Genomic DNA, 16,578 nt, shown 5'->3' on the forward strand with positions numbered 1-16,578 from the left:
TAAAATAGATGATGATAGATGATAGATAGATAGATAGATAGATAGATAGATAGATAGATAGATAGATAGATGATAGATAGATGATAGATAGATAGATAGATAGATAGATAGATAGATAGATAGATAGATAGATAGATAATAGAGGGAGGAAGGGAGGAAGGGAGGAAGGGAGGAAGGAAGGATTGGTTCAGGTGATGTCAAAGAATTACTACTAACATTTTTAGTCCTGACAATGGTTTTATGGTTACACAGGAAAATATTCTTATTTTTAAAGAAATGTATATTTCTGTGTTTGGAGGGGAAATATCATGTTTTTAAAATACTTCGGCCAAAAAATGAAGCAATGAAAAAATGTTGTTATATTTAGATGACAGGTATATGGCAATCTATTATACTCTTCTATTTTCCTGTTTGCATTCTTCCAAAATAAAAAAAAAATAAATGCCTCGAAAAGAAGCCAGTCTTTCAGGAGCTGCTTTCTATACATGCCACTCTTCAAAAGACAGGATAACAAAACCATGCACGTACCATATTAATATGTTATAAAACAGACAAAACTGAACATCCAATTTTGTGAATGTGATCATTCCTGCATTTTATTTCAATTATTTATGTTTACTGGGCTTAAGGTTCTAGAAGTAATTTTCAATACCTATATTATAGCCGCCCCCCCCAAATTAGTAACATCAAGAACACACAGGCGTATTTTTCCTGCATCTATTTGCTGTAAAGACCTCCCTATACACCTTTATAGGTCTATTCATCCTTGAGGTCTAGCTTCAGTGTCTCTTACTTGAGAAATCCTTCCCAGGGTGCAGGATTCCAACAAACTAAGCTAGCACTTACCCAGACCGCTGTTATCATACCTGTCAGAATGGAATAAATGTTTCTGTGTCCACTACTACCGGAAAATGTGAGAGAGCAGGAACCATGTCCTTCTCATCCATTTATTCATCAGCTCTTTAAAAAAAATTTAATTGAAATTCAAGTTAACATGTAAATGTATTATTAGTTTCAGAGGTAGAATTTAGTGATTTGTCAATGCATGTAACACCCAGTGCTCATTACATCACGTGTCCTCCTTAATGCCCATCACCCAGTTACCCCATGTCCCCATCCTCTCCCCTCCAGCAACCCTCTATTTGTTCCCTATAGTTAAAAGTCTCTATGGTTTGCCTCCTGGTCTATTTTTATCTTATTTTCCTCCCTTCCTTTATGTTTATCTGTTTCTTAAATTCCACATGAGTGAAATCATATGGTATTTGTCTTCCTCTGACTTATTTCACTTAGCATAATACCCTCTAGTTCCATTCATGTCATTGCAAATGGCAAGATTTCATCCTTTTTGATGTCTGAGTAATATTCCATTGTAAAATGTACCACATTTTCTTTATCCACTCATCTGTCAATGGACATTTGAGCTCTTTCCATATTTTGGCTATTGTAGATAATACTGCTATAAACATTGGGGTGCATGTGCCCCTCTGAGTCAGTATTTTTGTATGCTTTGGGTGAATATCTAATAGTGCAATTGCTGGGTCGTAGGATAGTTCTTTTTGAGAAATCTCCATACTGTTTGCCAGAGTGGCTGCACTAGTTTGCATTCCCACCAACAGTATAAAAATGTTCCTTTTTCTCTCCATCCTTACCAACATCAGCTGTTTCCTGAATTGCTAATTTTAGCCATTCTGACAGGTGTGAGGTGGTTATCTTATGGTTCTCATTTGTTTTTTAAAGATTTTATTTATTTGACAGAGAGACAGCCAGCGAGAGAGGGAACACAAGCGGGGGAGTGGGAGAGGAAGAAGCAGGCTCCCAGTGGAGGAGCCTGATGTGGGGCTCCATCCCAGAACACTGGGATCATGCCCTGAGCCGAAGGCAGACGCTTAACGACTGAGCCACCCAGGCGCCCCTATGGTTCTCATTTGTACTCCACTGACGATGAGTCAGATGTTGAGCATTTTTTCATGTGTCTGTTAGCCAGTTGTATGTCTTCTTTGGAGAAATGTCTGTTCCTGTTTTCTAGTTTTTAACTGGATTTTTTATTTTTGGGGTGTTAGGTTTGGTAAGTTATTTATAGATTCTGGATACTAGACCTTTGTCCAACGTCATTTACGAATATCTTCTCCCATTTTGTTGGTTGCCATTTAGTTTTGTTGATTGTTTCCTTTGCTGTGCAGAAGCTTTTTATCCTGATGAAGTCCCAATAGTTCATTTTTGCTTTTGTTTCCCTTGCTTCCGGAGATGTGTTGAGCAAGAAGTTGTCGTGGCCGAGGTCAAAGAGGTTGCTTCCTGTGTCCTCCTCTAGGATTTTGATGGATTCCTGTCTCACATTTGGGTCTTTCATTCATATTCAATTTTTGTGTATGGTTTAAGAAAGTGGTCCAGTTTCATTCTTCTGCATGCTGCTGTCCAATGTTCCCAACAACATTTGTTGAAGAGACGGTCTTTTATCCCTTGTATATTCTTTCCTGCTTTTGTCAAAGATCACTTGACCATATAGCTGTGGGTCTATTTCTGGCCTCTTTATTCGGTTGCACTGATCTATGTGTCTGTTTTTGTACCCGTACCATACTATCTTGATTACAGCTTTGTAATACAGCTTGAAGTCTAGAATTGTGATGCCTCCAGCTTTGGTTTTCTTTTTCGTTACTTTGGCTATTCGGGATCTTTTCTGGTTCCGTACAAATTTTAGAGTTGTTTGTTCTAGCTCTGTGAAAAATGCTGGTGTTATATTGATAGGGATTGCATTGAATGTGTAGATTGCTTTCGGTAGTATAGACATTAAACAATATTTGTTCTTCTAATCCATGAGCATGAAATGTTTTTCCATTTCGTTGTGTCTTCCTCAATTTTTAAAATTTTATTTGAGAGACGGAATGAGAGCGAGAGAGAGAGCATGAGAGGGGGGAGGGTCAGAGGGAGAAGCAGACTCCCTGCTGAGCAGGGAGCCTGACGGGGGACTGGATCCTGGAACTCCAGGATCATGACCTGAGCCGAAGGCAGTCATTTAACCAACTGAGCCACCCAGGAGCCCTTCCTCACTTTCTTTCATAGGTGTTCTATAGTTGTCAGAGTATAGAGTAGTATTCCATTGTATCTATCTATCTATCTATCTATCTATCTATCTATCTATCTATCTATCCATCTATCCATCACATCTTCTTTATCCATTCATCAGTTGACAGATACCTGGCTCTTTCCATATTTTGGTTATTTTGGGCATTACTGCTATAAACATGGGGGTGCAGGTGCCCCTTCAAACCACTATTTTCTATCCTTTGGATAAATACCTAGTAGTGCAATTGCTGGGTCACAGGGTCTATCTTTAACTTTTTGAGGAACCTCTTAGTTGCTTTTGGTCCTTAGCAAGTTCTCTCCTCTGCCCAGTCCCCAGCCCCCACTCATCTCCTTTCTGGCTAGGTCCTCTTCATCCTTCAGACTTCAGCACAACCATCATGTTTTTCTGAGGGGCCTTCACTAACCACCAAAGGAAGATTTCCCTTTACTTTCCCCCTTAGCATTCTGCCATTGAAAGTACTCATCACAACGGCAACAGCACTTTTATTTGTGCCTGTTTCTTAAATTTTACTCTCCCCCTGTAAGACCATAAGTTCCATGAGTCCAGAGATATGTTTCTTTTATTCACTCCTGGTATACTCGGTGCCAAATATGGTGCCTGATACAAAGTAGGACAATTATAAATATTTTGTTGAATGAATTAATGAATTTATCCTTTGGACTCAGCTTTTAGTGAGAGTCAATGCTTACTGAATAAATGCCAAACTGCTAATAGCCATAAAATTAAAATACAAGTGAAATGAACATGACCGCTTATGGACTTGACTGAACAATACAAGGGTCAGTGATGGTGCAACAATCTTTTCATCAACTTGGAAATGGGTGAGATGACCCTAGTTTTCCACAGGGTCATGAACAGACAGAAACTTAAGCCTCTCATGTCAGAGGGCAAAAGAGAGGATGGTTGGCAGTAGCACAATCAGCTGAAATGGCTGGTAAGTTATTTCTTTGCTATTTTAGTCTTGTGGAAACTACTGCCATGGATTAAATGCCTAAAGCCTACAGGCCACCACTGGTAAGTATCTTTTGGGGTGATGTCATCTCTGCTCTGGTATCTAAAGTTACAAATGCATGTATGTACACACACACACACACACACACACACACACACGGTCCGCATCTAGTCATTTACAAAGCTCACTGATGTCTTTTTCACTTCCACCCCCATGTTCAGTTTCGTCTTGGAATCTTTACACTTTCATTATTTTGCTGTGTCCACCATCTGAAACACCTCTATCCGTCAACCTATATCTCAAGTTCCTTCTCTGCAATAAAATCATTTTTATAATCCTCTAATTCTTTAATAAACCTCCCCACTGCTCCATGAATCTGTCAGTTCCTTAAGGTCAGGGCTTACAGCCTACCTGCTATAACTGCTCACTACTGAGGTCGGTGTGGTGCCCACAAGAGTTTCTACTTATTGACACAACAACACATTATAAGTAAACAGCAGTTACGGTAAATTAAATCTTTCCAAATTTGAGGCCAGAAAAACAGTTCGATTTCAATGTCAAACATAATTAAGAAGCTGGAAAACAGACATTAATACAAAGGAAGGAAGGAAAGCTCTCTTGCAAATGTATTTTCCTAAAATTATCCCTCAAACTGTAAATAACCTGCTACTGTTTCAGTAAGTATTCCCAGAAGTAGAAAAAGAAAGAAACACCTTTAAGTAGAGTTCTGTACTTAGTTGTATGACACTAGCCTGTTAGGTTAAGCACTGTCTTACTGCCTCTCCCTGTAAACTCTTCTCCCACTGTTCCCTACCCCAGGAATCTTTTCTTCATTCTCTGCTTTTTGAAATCGTGTGTGTGTGTGTGTGTGTGTGTGTGTGTACATACGTACACACACTTACAATGATGAACAACTTCCAGGCGAGGGAGGCTGGCATAACACAGCTTGGCTTTGGAGTGAGAGATTTAAGCTCTGCTATTTTTTAGATGTGTGACAAGGCGAAGACTTTATTGTCCCCCTTTGGGTGGTAAGTTGATTTCCTATTAACCCTTTCACTGAGGCTGTAGTCTTTTGGGGTCACAGCTTCATGCAGAATTTCCTGTCACAGCTAGTGCCTTGCCTAAGACATGGACTGTATTTTCCTGCCCCCTGCATAGCCACTAAGGGAGAAAGTTCCAGGTCTCCACGGTTTGGAATAAATTAACAGGAGAAAAAACAGCTTTTGTATTTGCTTATCTCCTGGAATTCCTGCTTTATTTCATTTTTGGCCCTAGCAGAATCCTCTTCATGCCTGCCCAGCAAAAGAAGTGCTAATTTTATCCATCATTTTTATTATTCTTGTGGTTTCAATTGGGAGGATCACTCAGAAATTACTCTGTGATATCTATATATCTATACATAGCTAGAATTAATATAATCACATCATTAGGCTGTTATAAAAGGCAGAAGATTTTCATGGGTAAAAAAAAAATGTCATCAAACTCATGATAAATTCTAGGAAGCAAAGAGAAGAATCCTTCCTCTAAGTATTCTATTTTGCAAGGAGAGGGGAGAAGCAAGAACAGAAACATTAAATCTACCTCTATCTGAGGAATTTCCCTCAGCTACCTTTCCTAAAACTGACCACCTGGGTAGAGAGAAACTGAAGATGTGTGGCGAATACTACATCTAACTAAAATTCTATCTGTTTCTGAACACGGCATGGGTGGGGGGGGGAGATAATTCTGAGAGCTAAAGGCTCCCAGGATTTGGTTTCATTGGTACACTTAAAGCTCACGAGATTTAGTATCTTAGCTAAATACTACAATGCAAAAAGCACACACAACTCAAACTGTTTTCATCTGAAGCACTTGATACCACGACTTAGAAAGCCACCTGTAATGCCACCAGCACCTGCTGCTGCCAGGATGGAAATCGGAAAGGAAACACGGTAGTTCTTGCTACCAGCCAAGTCATTAGCTGCATTACCTCCTCCTGAGACAGGAAGACTCGGGTTCGTTAATGCTAATATGATATGAAATACAGCTCACATCACAATATGATGAAATAAAATTTTTCGATAGACAAACATTGCTTTAGTTGACAGTTTATTAAATACACTACATTTGTACCTTATTCTGTAGCTTTTTAAATCATTCACACAGGGACTTAGTAAAAACATACTTTATAGAAAATCATCTGCAAAACTAAAATAAAAATAAGAACGCACATTTTACACACATATTAGATAAACTGCTGGAAATGTTAGGAATTACCTTAATGAAGGTGACTGGAAAACATGAAGTGCCTTGACTTTATCAAATCTGACACCAGACCATGACTTCAGAAGTGTTAATGTTGAAATGTGAATGCAAAAGTGTCCATTAACAAAACTGTTCAATCTAACAGTGTCTGAAAACAGGACAAAATAAAGCAGCATTTTTCTTCTACAGATACTTTTCTACATCCATTCCCTATGCACTCTCTCTCCCATTCAGAGAATTAATTGTGCGGGCTGATGAGGCAAAAATTCCTTAAAAAAACAAACAAACTAGAGCCTATTTACAAAACATGCAAAGGGAGAATTTTAAGTAGGTGTTTGTTACTGCAGATCTGCTTAAAAGTGACTCCAGCTGAGAGAATATCCCTTGACTTCTGCAAGTATCAGTCCTTCCCCCCTCCTTTCTGGAAGAAATACATGTTCAGGGCATGGACTATAAAACGGCATACAATGCAAAGACAGAAACAAAGAAGTTTGCAAATTCTTTATATTTCCAGCTGTTGAGACAATATGTTTGAGAGCTGAGGTTACCTCTAGCGGCGAAACCAGAGCCAGCTATTAAGCAGCCAGAACGCTACCGTAATTGAATACATGACCATTTCTCTTTTAGCACGCTCTTTGTTCTCCTCTTCTAGAAGTTGCAGACGTCTATTTAGTTTGATTATCTAAGTGGAAAACAAACGACAACAACAAACAAAAGAGAAACTTTAATGCACAGAGCAGTTAGGTTCTTATAAAGCAGTGTGATTTTTCAAAAGAATTCTTATAAACATGGTGAGTTTCTTTGGGAGCAAAATAAACTATAATGTAGAAAAAATGTTACCCATGAAAGCTTAAATTCACTGAAATAATCTTCTGCTGTTCCCTTCTCCAAATTTCTGAGTCAGAAAAAGTGTATTTTCCTTCCTTGATTCAATGTGGGGCGAGGAAACTATTGCATCAATTGTGTGTTATTCTGATCGAAAAGACCAAGTACACATTTAGGCAGGCCTAGCACAGCAGACAGGATGAGGGGCTCCTGCTCCTTTCTAGAAGCTTCTGTCACTCAGCTTCAGTTGTTCATCTTTAACCTGCTTTAATTGCCTTCTCCGTACACTCTCTGAGTGTCTGGGAGAATCTCCTAAAATAACCTATTACAGCGGGCCCTGTGCTCTGCCACCCAGACCCTGCAGGACTGAAAGGCTAGTAATTCTCCAGCTGCTAGGAGTGTCATTGGATGACAGCACTCTGCCCTCGGCTGTTGGTCCTTACTGTGCACAGCCCTGGGCTGAACAACTGCCTTGCCCACGCTTATGCTCCTTTACTAGGGCGGCAGCATGCATCCAATAACTGGTTAGTGGTGGGGTGAAAGGCATAGGCCCCTAGTTCCAACTCTGAAGGGTCACCCCAGCTGCAGAGCTCCACAGGAGGCTGGCTGCATGCTGCCCTTGTTCTGACGACACTGCAGCCCAACATTCCCCTCTTGCCCAATCCTGCTTCCTTTCCTTCCCCTGAAGGTGGTCACCTCAGAAGCACTCCCCAGAAAGCTCTCTATGTGCAAACCTTCATCTCAGAATCTGCTTTCTGGGGAGTCTGACCTGCAACACCTATGTAAAAACACATGATAAAAGCAATAGGGATTACTAATATTGTATCAGAGAGGTTGAAGGAGGAGAATTTTCATAATGTAGAATCCTTAGCATTTCAAGGACTGAGAACTCCAAATTGGGGGTGTGGAGTGGGTGGGGCCAGGAATGGGAGTCTATTGGAAGAACCAGACATGGAGGTGTGGAGATAACCATTTTAACACTCTGAAAAAGCACTTCACTTTTGATCAGTGCTGAGCAACCATTTTTCTCCTGGGGCCAATTCAGTACAAAAAAAAAAAAAAAGAGGACATAAAGATTACCTTTTCCCAACCATTCCCAACAAGAAGGGCTTATTTGGTCCCATGGGATATAAGGTTCTTACACTAAACAATCCATTTTATTGTCAATGAAACAAATTGTCATTGATCTTGAGCCATGTCAATATTTTTATCTGGGTTCATCTGAGAAGTATCAACACCAGGCAGCTTTTGAATACTCCGCCCTGATCGTGGATTACACGAGGATGAGTCCCTCATCCCTAGACTAGACTTAGTGGATGCAGCTTGTTGAGCTTCCGCCTTGGCAACAGGGCAAAGACAGCTGCAGAAGCAGTAGCTTCCAACGCCTCCAGGGGCACGAATGGGAATTCTGTAGAATCTTGGGACTCCGTTTTGTTATTGATCTCAGAAACTCACAGTTTCCCAGCTGGCTTCCTGCTACTTTTAAATTCTCACAGAATGTGTGTGACTTGTTTATAATGACTTTATCTTTGTCCTCTACTCCTTCACCCTCTAAGCTAAGGATTGAATGGATGTTGTTAAAACTTTGAAGCTCTCATTACATTTTCAGGAAGGCAAGGTTGTTGGTATAATGCTGAGTTCAATGACAAATGCGAAAGAAACCCCCTTCCTTCGATAGGCAAGGTATAAATAAGTATAAGGAAATATGTGAGAACTTATAGCATCCATTTGTTTTAATAAGTGAGACTCAAAATAAAAAGTAGTATTTGCTTCATATATCCTTTTATTATATTAAATCTTTAAAATGATATTCTGATTTATTCTTATGCTAAAATATTTAGTTTCTTCATCTTAGAAATACTTTATTTCATTCACTTCTCCTCTACATCTACTTGGCACAGACACAATTAAAACACTGACTACCCCTTCTCCACATGTGTGCATCTGTGTGATTCTAGAGGCTGAGGGACTCATATTAAAAATGTGTGTATGCAATTATAGTTCCAAGATAAGACTTTTCATTGAACACAAGAACTGTGTTTATAAAGACACTGTGCAAAGCAGTGATTTCCAAAACAGAATTCTGAAACAGAGTAACACAGGTCCCCAAAGTGACTGTTCTGCATTTCAAAGTCAAACAAGCAATTTATAACTATACCAGTTTGCTAAAATGCCAAGATTCTTTGTTATCGGCCAGAATTATACCAATCCATTCTGGTGATACTGTATTCTGCTGATCAAAACATGTAAATGGTGGTTTAATATATCTTTAATCAAAATGGAAAAGTCAGGGCCCCTGGGTGGCTCAGTCAGTTAAGCATCCACCCCTCGGTTTCAGCTCAGGTCATGACCTCAGGGTCGTGAGATGGAGCCCTGCGTTGAGCTCCGAGCTCAGCGAGGAGTCCGCTGAAGTTTCTCTCTCCCTCTGCTCCCCACCCCATGTTTGCTCTCGCTCACTCTCTCTTAAATAAATAAATATATAAATCTTTTTTAAAAAATGGAAACGTCAATTATGGCTTATTAAACAGCATGACACATAAAATATTTCGGTTCATGGGTTCCACAGGAGAGAAAACGATAACATGTTAAAAAATTATCATTTAAAGTATTGTATGACTATAATTTAGGATTACATCTTATCTGGTATGTTAACTACCTGTCGTCTTAACGAAGCTGCATCTACAACAGTCATGTCGTCCGAAGTTCCTTCAATTGTTGTATCTAGATGTGACATGCCATGCCTAGCAGATGAGAAACAAAAATACAATTTAGTATTGGAATAACTAAGAGTATCTGGCAAGTCACGTCATGTGTTGGGTAATGCTCAAAGAACTGTTCAAAAGACCGATATTTCACAATATGAATTACTAAAATATTTTACCATCTGAATTGATACTAACAAAAGAAAGCAGAGGAAAAAGCAAAAGTATTTTGAGCAACGATTTAAAAGCTGCCACTCTAAGATATAACAATGCATAATTCTTCCACAAACTCATGTCTGTATGTACTTCCACGGGAGTCCCTGCTGAGACTCACTGGTAGGGAACACAAAGTAAACTAGCTAAAAAATAAGAGATATTTTTTATTTCTCCTCCTCTTCTTATTGCCTTTTCTCTTGCCATTTCTACTCTCTACTTATTTCTAATTACTATCTCGACTGTGTCTCCCACAGAAGCAATTATAAAATCGCCTGAGTACATCCTGTCACTATGTTCAGATCCAGAACTGGCTCAATGATAAATCATTAAGAGGCTGTGTATAAAGCAGTACTGGAAAGCCACTAAGAACAACTCCAGAGAAAGCCCATTAAGAAATACTTCTTTTGCAAATACAGTTACTTCTAAAAGAGCACTGATTTTTAAATGCATGACAATAAACCTCTGAGAAACAAATACACACAACTGCTATTCTTTCCCCTTTGCCTGGATTTCCACTTCTTAAGCTTATTTTAATTAATGGCTTAACTGAGATATAATTTACATGCCATACAATTCACCTCACATGTTTATATCCTCACTATTTTAATCCTGTATGGTTATTTCAGTACATGGCATAGTAACTTTCCTGAATGAGGAGAACATAAATAAACTGAATTAAAAAGTAACTCTTTTGTAATTCACAGAGGGTTGGCACATGGATTATATATTCTAACCTTTCAAGCAAGTTCCCATTACAGAAAGCACATTACCACACAAAGGGGTACGAAGAGAATTACAGTTTTCATCCAGACATGTTAAGGACAAGTCTATTCAGAAAATCCTTTCGTTTCATATGCTGTTGAAAATTTAATAAAGTATGTGGAACAGAATTTATTTTTTTATTTTTTTCAGTGTGCTCCCAGCCAGTGTCATCATTCTGAACACTGATGATAACTCTACGTGTTGTAGTTTCAAGGACTGATGGTGTGCACTGACTCCAGATAATCTAGAAAAATCTCTAAATGTTCCTTTTATGGAGAAATGAACTTGCTTTCTTATTTAACCACTCTTTCCTTCATTGTAAGAGTAAATATCTTGGAAGACTGAGAGCAACTGCATCAGTGAGGTGAGCTAAGTGAGTAGATGCTGGGACTATGGGTTTATAAATATCTGAGTTAATTATTCTTTTAAACGTTAAGACAGAATTATTAAAAGATTAGAGGAGAAAATAAGGGTTGACGATTCCTCTTCTCTACACTTGATCTTCAAAATAAAATTCTTCTATTTCCTTGAGATTACCTACGAGATATAAACTGGGGAGGGGGGAAAAAAAAAAGCAATGACTTCGAAGGTTAAAGGGACCTAGGCTGAACATAGAGAAGGAAGTGAGTGACAGGGATTACTCAACTTAAGTCTTGAATTAAGTAAGGTGTTAAACATCTGTAAAGGAAATCTTCATTTGCAAAGAAATCTAAGGATATGGCAAAAGGCTTTACACCTATATAACTGAACATACAACAGAAAAAAACATTACTTTAAGGTGTATCTTAAACTAAAAGCTGTATTTATCAGAACTAAAAACTAAGAAATGCTAAGTCAAATCACAGACTGAAAGTTCTTTCACAGAAAGAGAAAAGGATCACAAACTTAAGTTCCAACTTCGGGGAGATATTCAAAAGTAAACTTACAATGGATTGAATTAATACTGTGAAAGAAACCAGTCAGCAAAGTGGTAAGGGACCACTAAGGACACACGCTGCAATTTCTCTGACCTGAATTCAGTATTATTAAGAAACTGATGTTTCCCTCTTCTCTTGCCTAAAAATCAGTGTGCCAGGTTCCTCTCATCATAGAAATAATGCTGACAGTTTCAAATCTACTGCAACAGATCATACATTTCTGCTTAAAATTAACAAAATTAGCTCTGAAAAAACAACAGTAATGGTATTTGTGAATACCAACCAATTTTCTTTTCCCCAGAAAATGGGAAATGGGGATTTGGGCACCTCAGAACCCTAAGAATTCCTATGTGCCATTCTATCTGGCCTTGTGCATGACAGGAAGAAATAATTACTCAGGCTGAGACGCAGGTCTTAAAGAGCTAAAAGGGCAAAAATAAGAGGGGAAAAGCTTAAATCAACAGATGACAAAAACTCTTCAAACTACATTCCTTTTTTAAACACTGAGCTTTCTAGATTGTGGACATTGATTTCCCCCAATTTAAGAGGACGCCTACACAAAGGTTTCTCTACACACTGCAAGTGACACTACAATTAACTAAAAAGGAAATGGGAGACAGAACCCCTGGCAACAATTAAGATGATGCACATAAAACAAGATTTAAGACGACTTTTTCTGTGTTTCAGCATGATCCTCTATAAGCTCCTAAAACTGTACTTAAATAAAATACCTCACATGTTCCCATGGTACCATAACTGCCAAGCATTTTGCTTCATCCTGTAGTAGGCAAGCGTCATGAATGACTAGGCTGGCTGTTCTCAGAGAAGAGCAGGATGTACTCAGAGAGGAAAACTGTAGAAGTTCAAGCTATAATATAAAGGCATGGCTACTACACGCATTATGTCCTGCAAAATACAAATCCAGCGAACTATTTACCCTGATAATTACAAAGTCTCAAAATTTACCTGACGTTGTCATGATGAGGATTAGAAGTGGCGGCAGCAGACCCACCACGCAACACAGGTCTAAGGCAGGTTTTGCGGGAGAAGGCACAAGACAGAATCAGGAAACAGAGAAGTAATAAAATAAAAGCAAAAACAAGACAAAAAAATGTCAAATAGGATTATATTGTATGTTGCAATACAATATAATAATTTGCAAATACTTTAAAAATCTTTGTATCACATGGCCTCTCTTGATTTTCATAAATTTAATGTTTCACCATGGGTTAAAACGCAAAAGGGATCGATCTTGTGTGACAAGATAGCACACACACGTCAAAAAATTTCCTTTGGTGCCAGTTCTTTTACTTTATGAAATTCAAGACAGAGGACAACCCTGTTTAAAAAGTCTAATTTCTCTTTTCTAGTTGGAAAAAGAAAATCACCAGCCACTTTAGAAGCATGTCAACAACCAGTTAGTAGCACCTGCATGGTCGTGGTTGCTCGTCTGATAACAACAGCCCTGTCTCAAAAACTAAACATTTCAAGTAACTCCCATTTCCCACAATTCCTTCCCTCCCACCTCAATCATTTGATTCAAGCCTGATATCTTAAATGTAGCTCTGTCTCATTCAAACCTCGGCTCTCGAGAGCAAAGCTGCAAGCCTTGGTTGTGGAGCTGAGGCGATCAGGGCACCGGCTCTGAGGGGTACGCTCTGGCACACCACAGAAGTACGATCAAGTGTGAGTCTCATCCTGAGACAACCAGGAGTGACAGACAGGGCTGCTGGGAATGAAGACTAAGGTGCCCTGGAAAACTTTGTGCGGACTTTCGTCAGTGTCAGTACATACTTGGGTTCTAGAGGACAGTTAGTTCTCTACCCAGGTAAGCAGTAACCTTTTCAATAAATTTCATTTTTAAAATCAGAAAACGAAAGCTCTCTGTGTAATCAGCAACATTTACCAACCAGAGAAAGGAGGCTAGCTATAGGGTCCATAAAGGATTTTAAGAATTATTACCTTCTATTTTAAACGTCTCATTATCTAAGTACTGATGAGGTTCTTGCCTGAATTAGAAGTATCAAGGCAATACTTAATTATAGTAAACATTTAATACCAAACGAAGTAGCTTTTTCTCTAAGTTGGTACAGCTAATGAAGAATTTTGGCTACAATACAAATCACTATTTTCTGCCCAGTTAATTCATACAAGGAAATTTTAATGTTTAGCTTGTATATTTCCTAAAGGCATTACTGGTGCTTAAAGAAATTTCTGGGGCCTAGAGGATAAGAGATTCAGAAACTTTGGGGGGAGACATGTTAGACTTCTATCACGTTGGCTAAATAAAGAACAGGAGAAATCACATATGCCTGAAACAGGTTTTGAAATCGTCCCATCCTACTTATATATTCACTCTGTGGCATTAGGAAAACTTACTTCACTACAATCTCGAGTTACACTGACAGGAGAACTGTCAACTAAATAAGCCCCTGCTGGGCGCTACCTCACGCTCTTCTTAAAAATGCATACTGGTATGTTCAAGCGGATCTGCCATATTCACCATGTTCCACCACAGAGATTTCCCTTTTATAATGCAGAGCCAGAAAATAATACAGTTACCTTTCACAACGTATTTCATTTTGTCTTCTCACACTGGCAATTGACACATATAATATAAAAGTAAATTAGACAGGTATTTGGCAAAGTTAGCAACTTCATTCAAGTACCACTTTCTACCATAAATGATTTAATACATTAAAAAAATCTTTTTAGTTTGATAATATGTTCGACAATAAGGTTTTGTAATTAAAGGAGCAAAAGGGAAAGAGATCCAAGGCTCTCCAAATTCTAGCGTTAACTTTATATTAACATTTTTGAGTAAATAAATGCTCTGACTTAATAAAGTATGTGCTTCTTCACTAAAAAATGGACACCGCTATGGTGAATAAACAGTAATATATTTATATGCATACTTGCAAAAATATCAATTATTTACACAATGGTTTCATATTCTATTCACTCAAAGCCAATACAATCTGCTCGGAGAAAACTGCATAAAAATAATCAAGCTCCTTCTAAAAATAAAACTTAAGCATGCTAAGCATGACTAATCTGTTGATATTTAAATAATGTTCTTACATGAGAATTAAGTTTCTTTTTTTAATGTTAATATTTTGCACTGGAGAATGATATATGGAGGTCTAGCAGATGTCAGGAGACATGGGCATTTCCTGACCAGCCAAGGACTAAATCATAACAGAATAGCATTTAAATTTTTGATACATCAATTTTCCAAATGCACAGCACTGACCTGTGTAAATAAACTTTTCTAGTGCGTACCAAGGATTTAGCTTTGTCTCCATGTGGAGCTTGGTTTTAAATCAAATAAGTTCTCCTAAGAGGAGAAAACAAATATATAGTACATAGGCCTTTCCACAGTGTTCCTTAAAGTGTCTACTAAAAATCGTTCTTCCATCAAGCAACTGTGAATCCGCATTTTTTTATGATAATAAGGCAAGCAGGAAGGTTTTTTCTTTCTTTCTTTCTTTCTTTCTGCCAAATAGTTCTAGCTTAATTTAACTGTACCTAATGTGAGGGCAAGAAGACCAAAGATAGGATACTGCATTAGCATAACCACCAAGAATAATAAAATAGAAAAGAAAAAATGATATACAGAGCAAGGAACATAAAAGCACTTAAAATTTTATAAGCAGTATTATTTTAATAATCATGCAAGTAGAACATTATCCAAATTTCACATTCCTACTTCTTGTATCTGCAAAGTCACGCCAGACAGTTCTCTTGTAGAAATAAAAACTGATTTGGTACTTACAATTCTGATTAAATCTTATTCAACATTTAGATCATAAGAAATTTAAATACAATCACAAAAAAAAAAAAAAGAAAAAAAAGGAACCCTTTCAATAATGAAAGCATCCAGTAAGACTAATAAGAATCTAACCCTCCAGGGTCCAAAGTAACAACTAATGGTGTGTATCCAGGAGCAAAGAATTATTAATACAATTACTTCATGAATTTTAAAAATCTCATTTAAGTGAACAAGAAAAGATCATTCCTTTTCAGAAAACGGATTTTAAAGCTATCAATTCATTACAATTAAAAAATAAAGAAAACTTCATTTAGGGCTCAAAACAGTTTTTCATAATAAAAGAATAGAAAGTAAATCCTACAATAGTAAGATTTCTGATTTTGTATTTTTGAACTTGAAGCAAAATTTTTTTCCATTATGGAGAAGGACTGTTTAGTGAAGTTGCAATTACTTAATCTATATTGAATTTATAAATATCTTTCTCATTCAGATATTTTCACTGTAATAGCATTTGATATGACATAATTTGACCTCATAATCTGGTCTCTTCTAAGGACCTACTGTAATTAAAAAGTGAAAGAGGATACCTGGTGAAGAATAAAACTATTTTAAGGAGGGAGGAGAAAATAGGCCTTCGGGAAGATCAGTTCTTAAGTGCCAGGTACTTTATATTCAGTATCGTTGAACCATCTGCCATGACCCTAAATAAGGAATTTGATTGAGGCCATTATTACTTATATCTTAAATAAAGATGGTGGTGGTGGGGGAAGAGTCCTTACAAGAATCTAGAAAACTAGGTAATACTATTATTACCCCTCTATCTCTTTTTTGAATAGATGAAGAAAATGAGGCCCAGAGAAGCTAAGCAATTCGTCCAAGGCCCTCATGCAGCTAGCTATCCAGTGGGGCGGATCATGACGAATCAGACTGGCCCCCTGAATCCATGCTTTTTCTTCTGAACCACGCTGCTTCTTACAGGATGCAAATACTCTAAGACAGTCCTCTAAACACTTGGGGAGGGGTATATACACCTGCACACATATACATGAATACACATATACATACATGTATATGTAATTTTTCCCTGCTATGAGCTTTCTGTTTTA

General features: G+C 37.9%; 1 protein-coding gene across 11 annotated transcripts in view; it reads right to left on the reverse strand.

The window, feature by feature from the left end:
* Positions 1 to 6,764: 6,764 nt before the first annotated feature.
* The window catches only part of MFF (mitochondrial fission factor), a 30,106-nt gene continuing 20,292 nt past the window's right edge, over positions 6,765 to 16,578 (reverse strand). For 6 of the 11 annotated variants that reach the window (XM_040639599.1, XM_040639625.1, XM_040639583.1 and 3 more), the window contains 4 exons: positions 14,263 to 14,295; positions 12,667 to 12,726; positions 9,760 to 9,844; positions 6,765 to 6,960 (listed from right to left, as the gene is read on the reverse strand). In XM_040639599.1, the coding sequence (XP_040495533.1) occupies positions 6,829 to 6,960; positions 9,760 to 9,844; positions 12,667 to 12,726; positions 14,263 to 14,295 (310 nt within the window). In that variant the 3' untranslated portion in view covers positions 6,765 to 6,828. The remainder of the gene's footprint in view (positions 6,961 to 9,759; positions 9,845 to 12,666; positions 12,727 to 14,262; positions 14,296 to 16,578) is intronic. The other 5 variants (XM_040639593.1, XM_040639633.1, XM_040639659.1 and 2 more) reach the window with 2 other exon arrangements.

This window comes from Ursus maritimus, unplaced genomic scaffold, assembly GCF_017311325.1.
Source record: "Ursus maritimus isolate PB19 unplaced genomic scaffold, ASM1731132v1 scaffold_1, whole genome shotgun sequence".
Classification (NCBI taxonomy): Eukaryota; Metazoa; Chordata; class Mammalia; order Carnivora; family Ursidae; genus Ursus; species Ursus maritimus.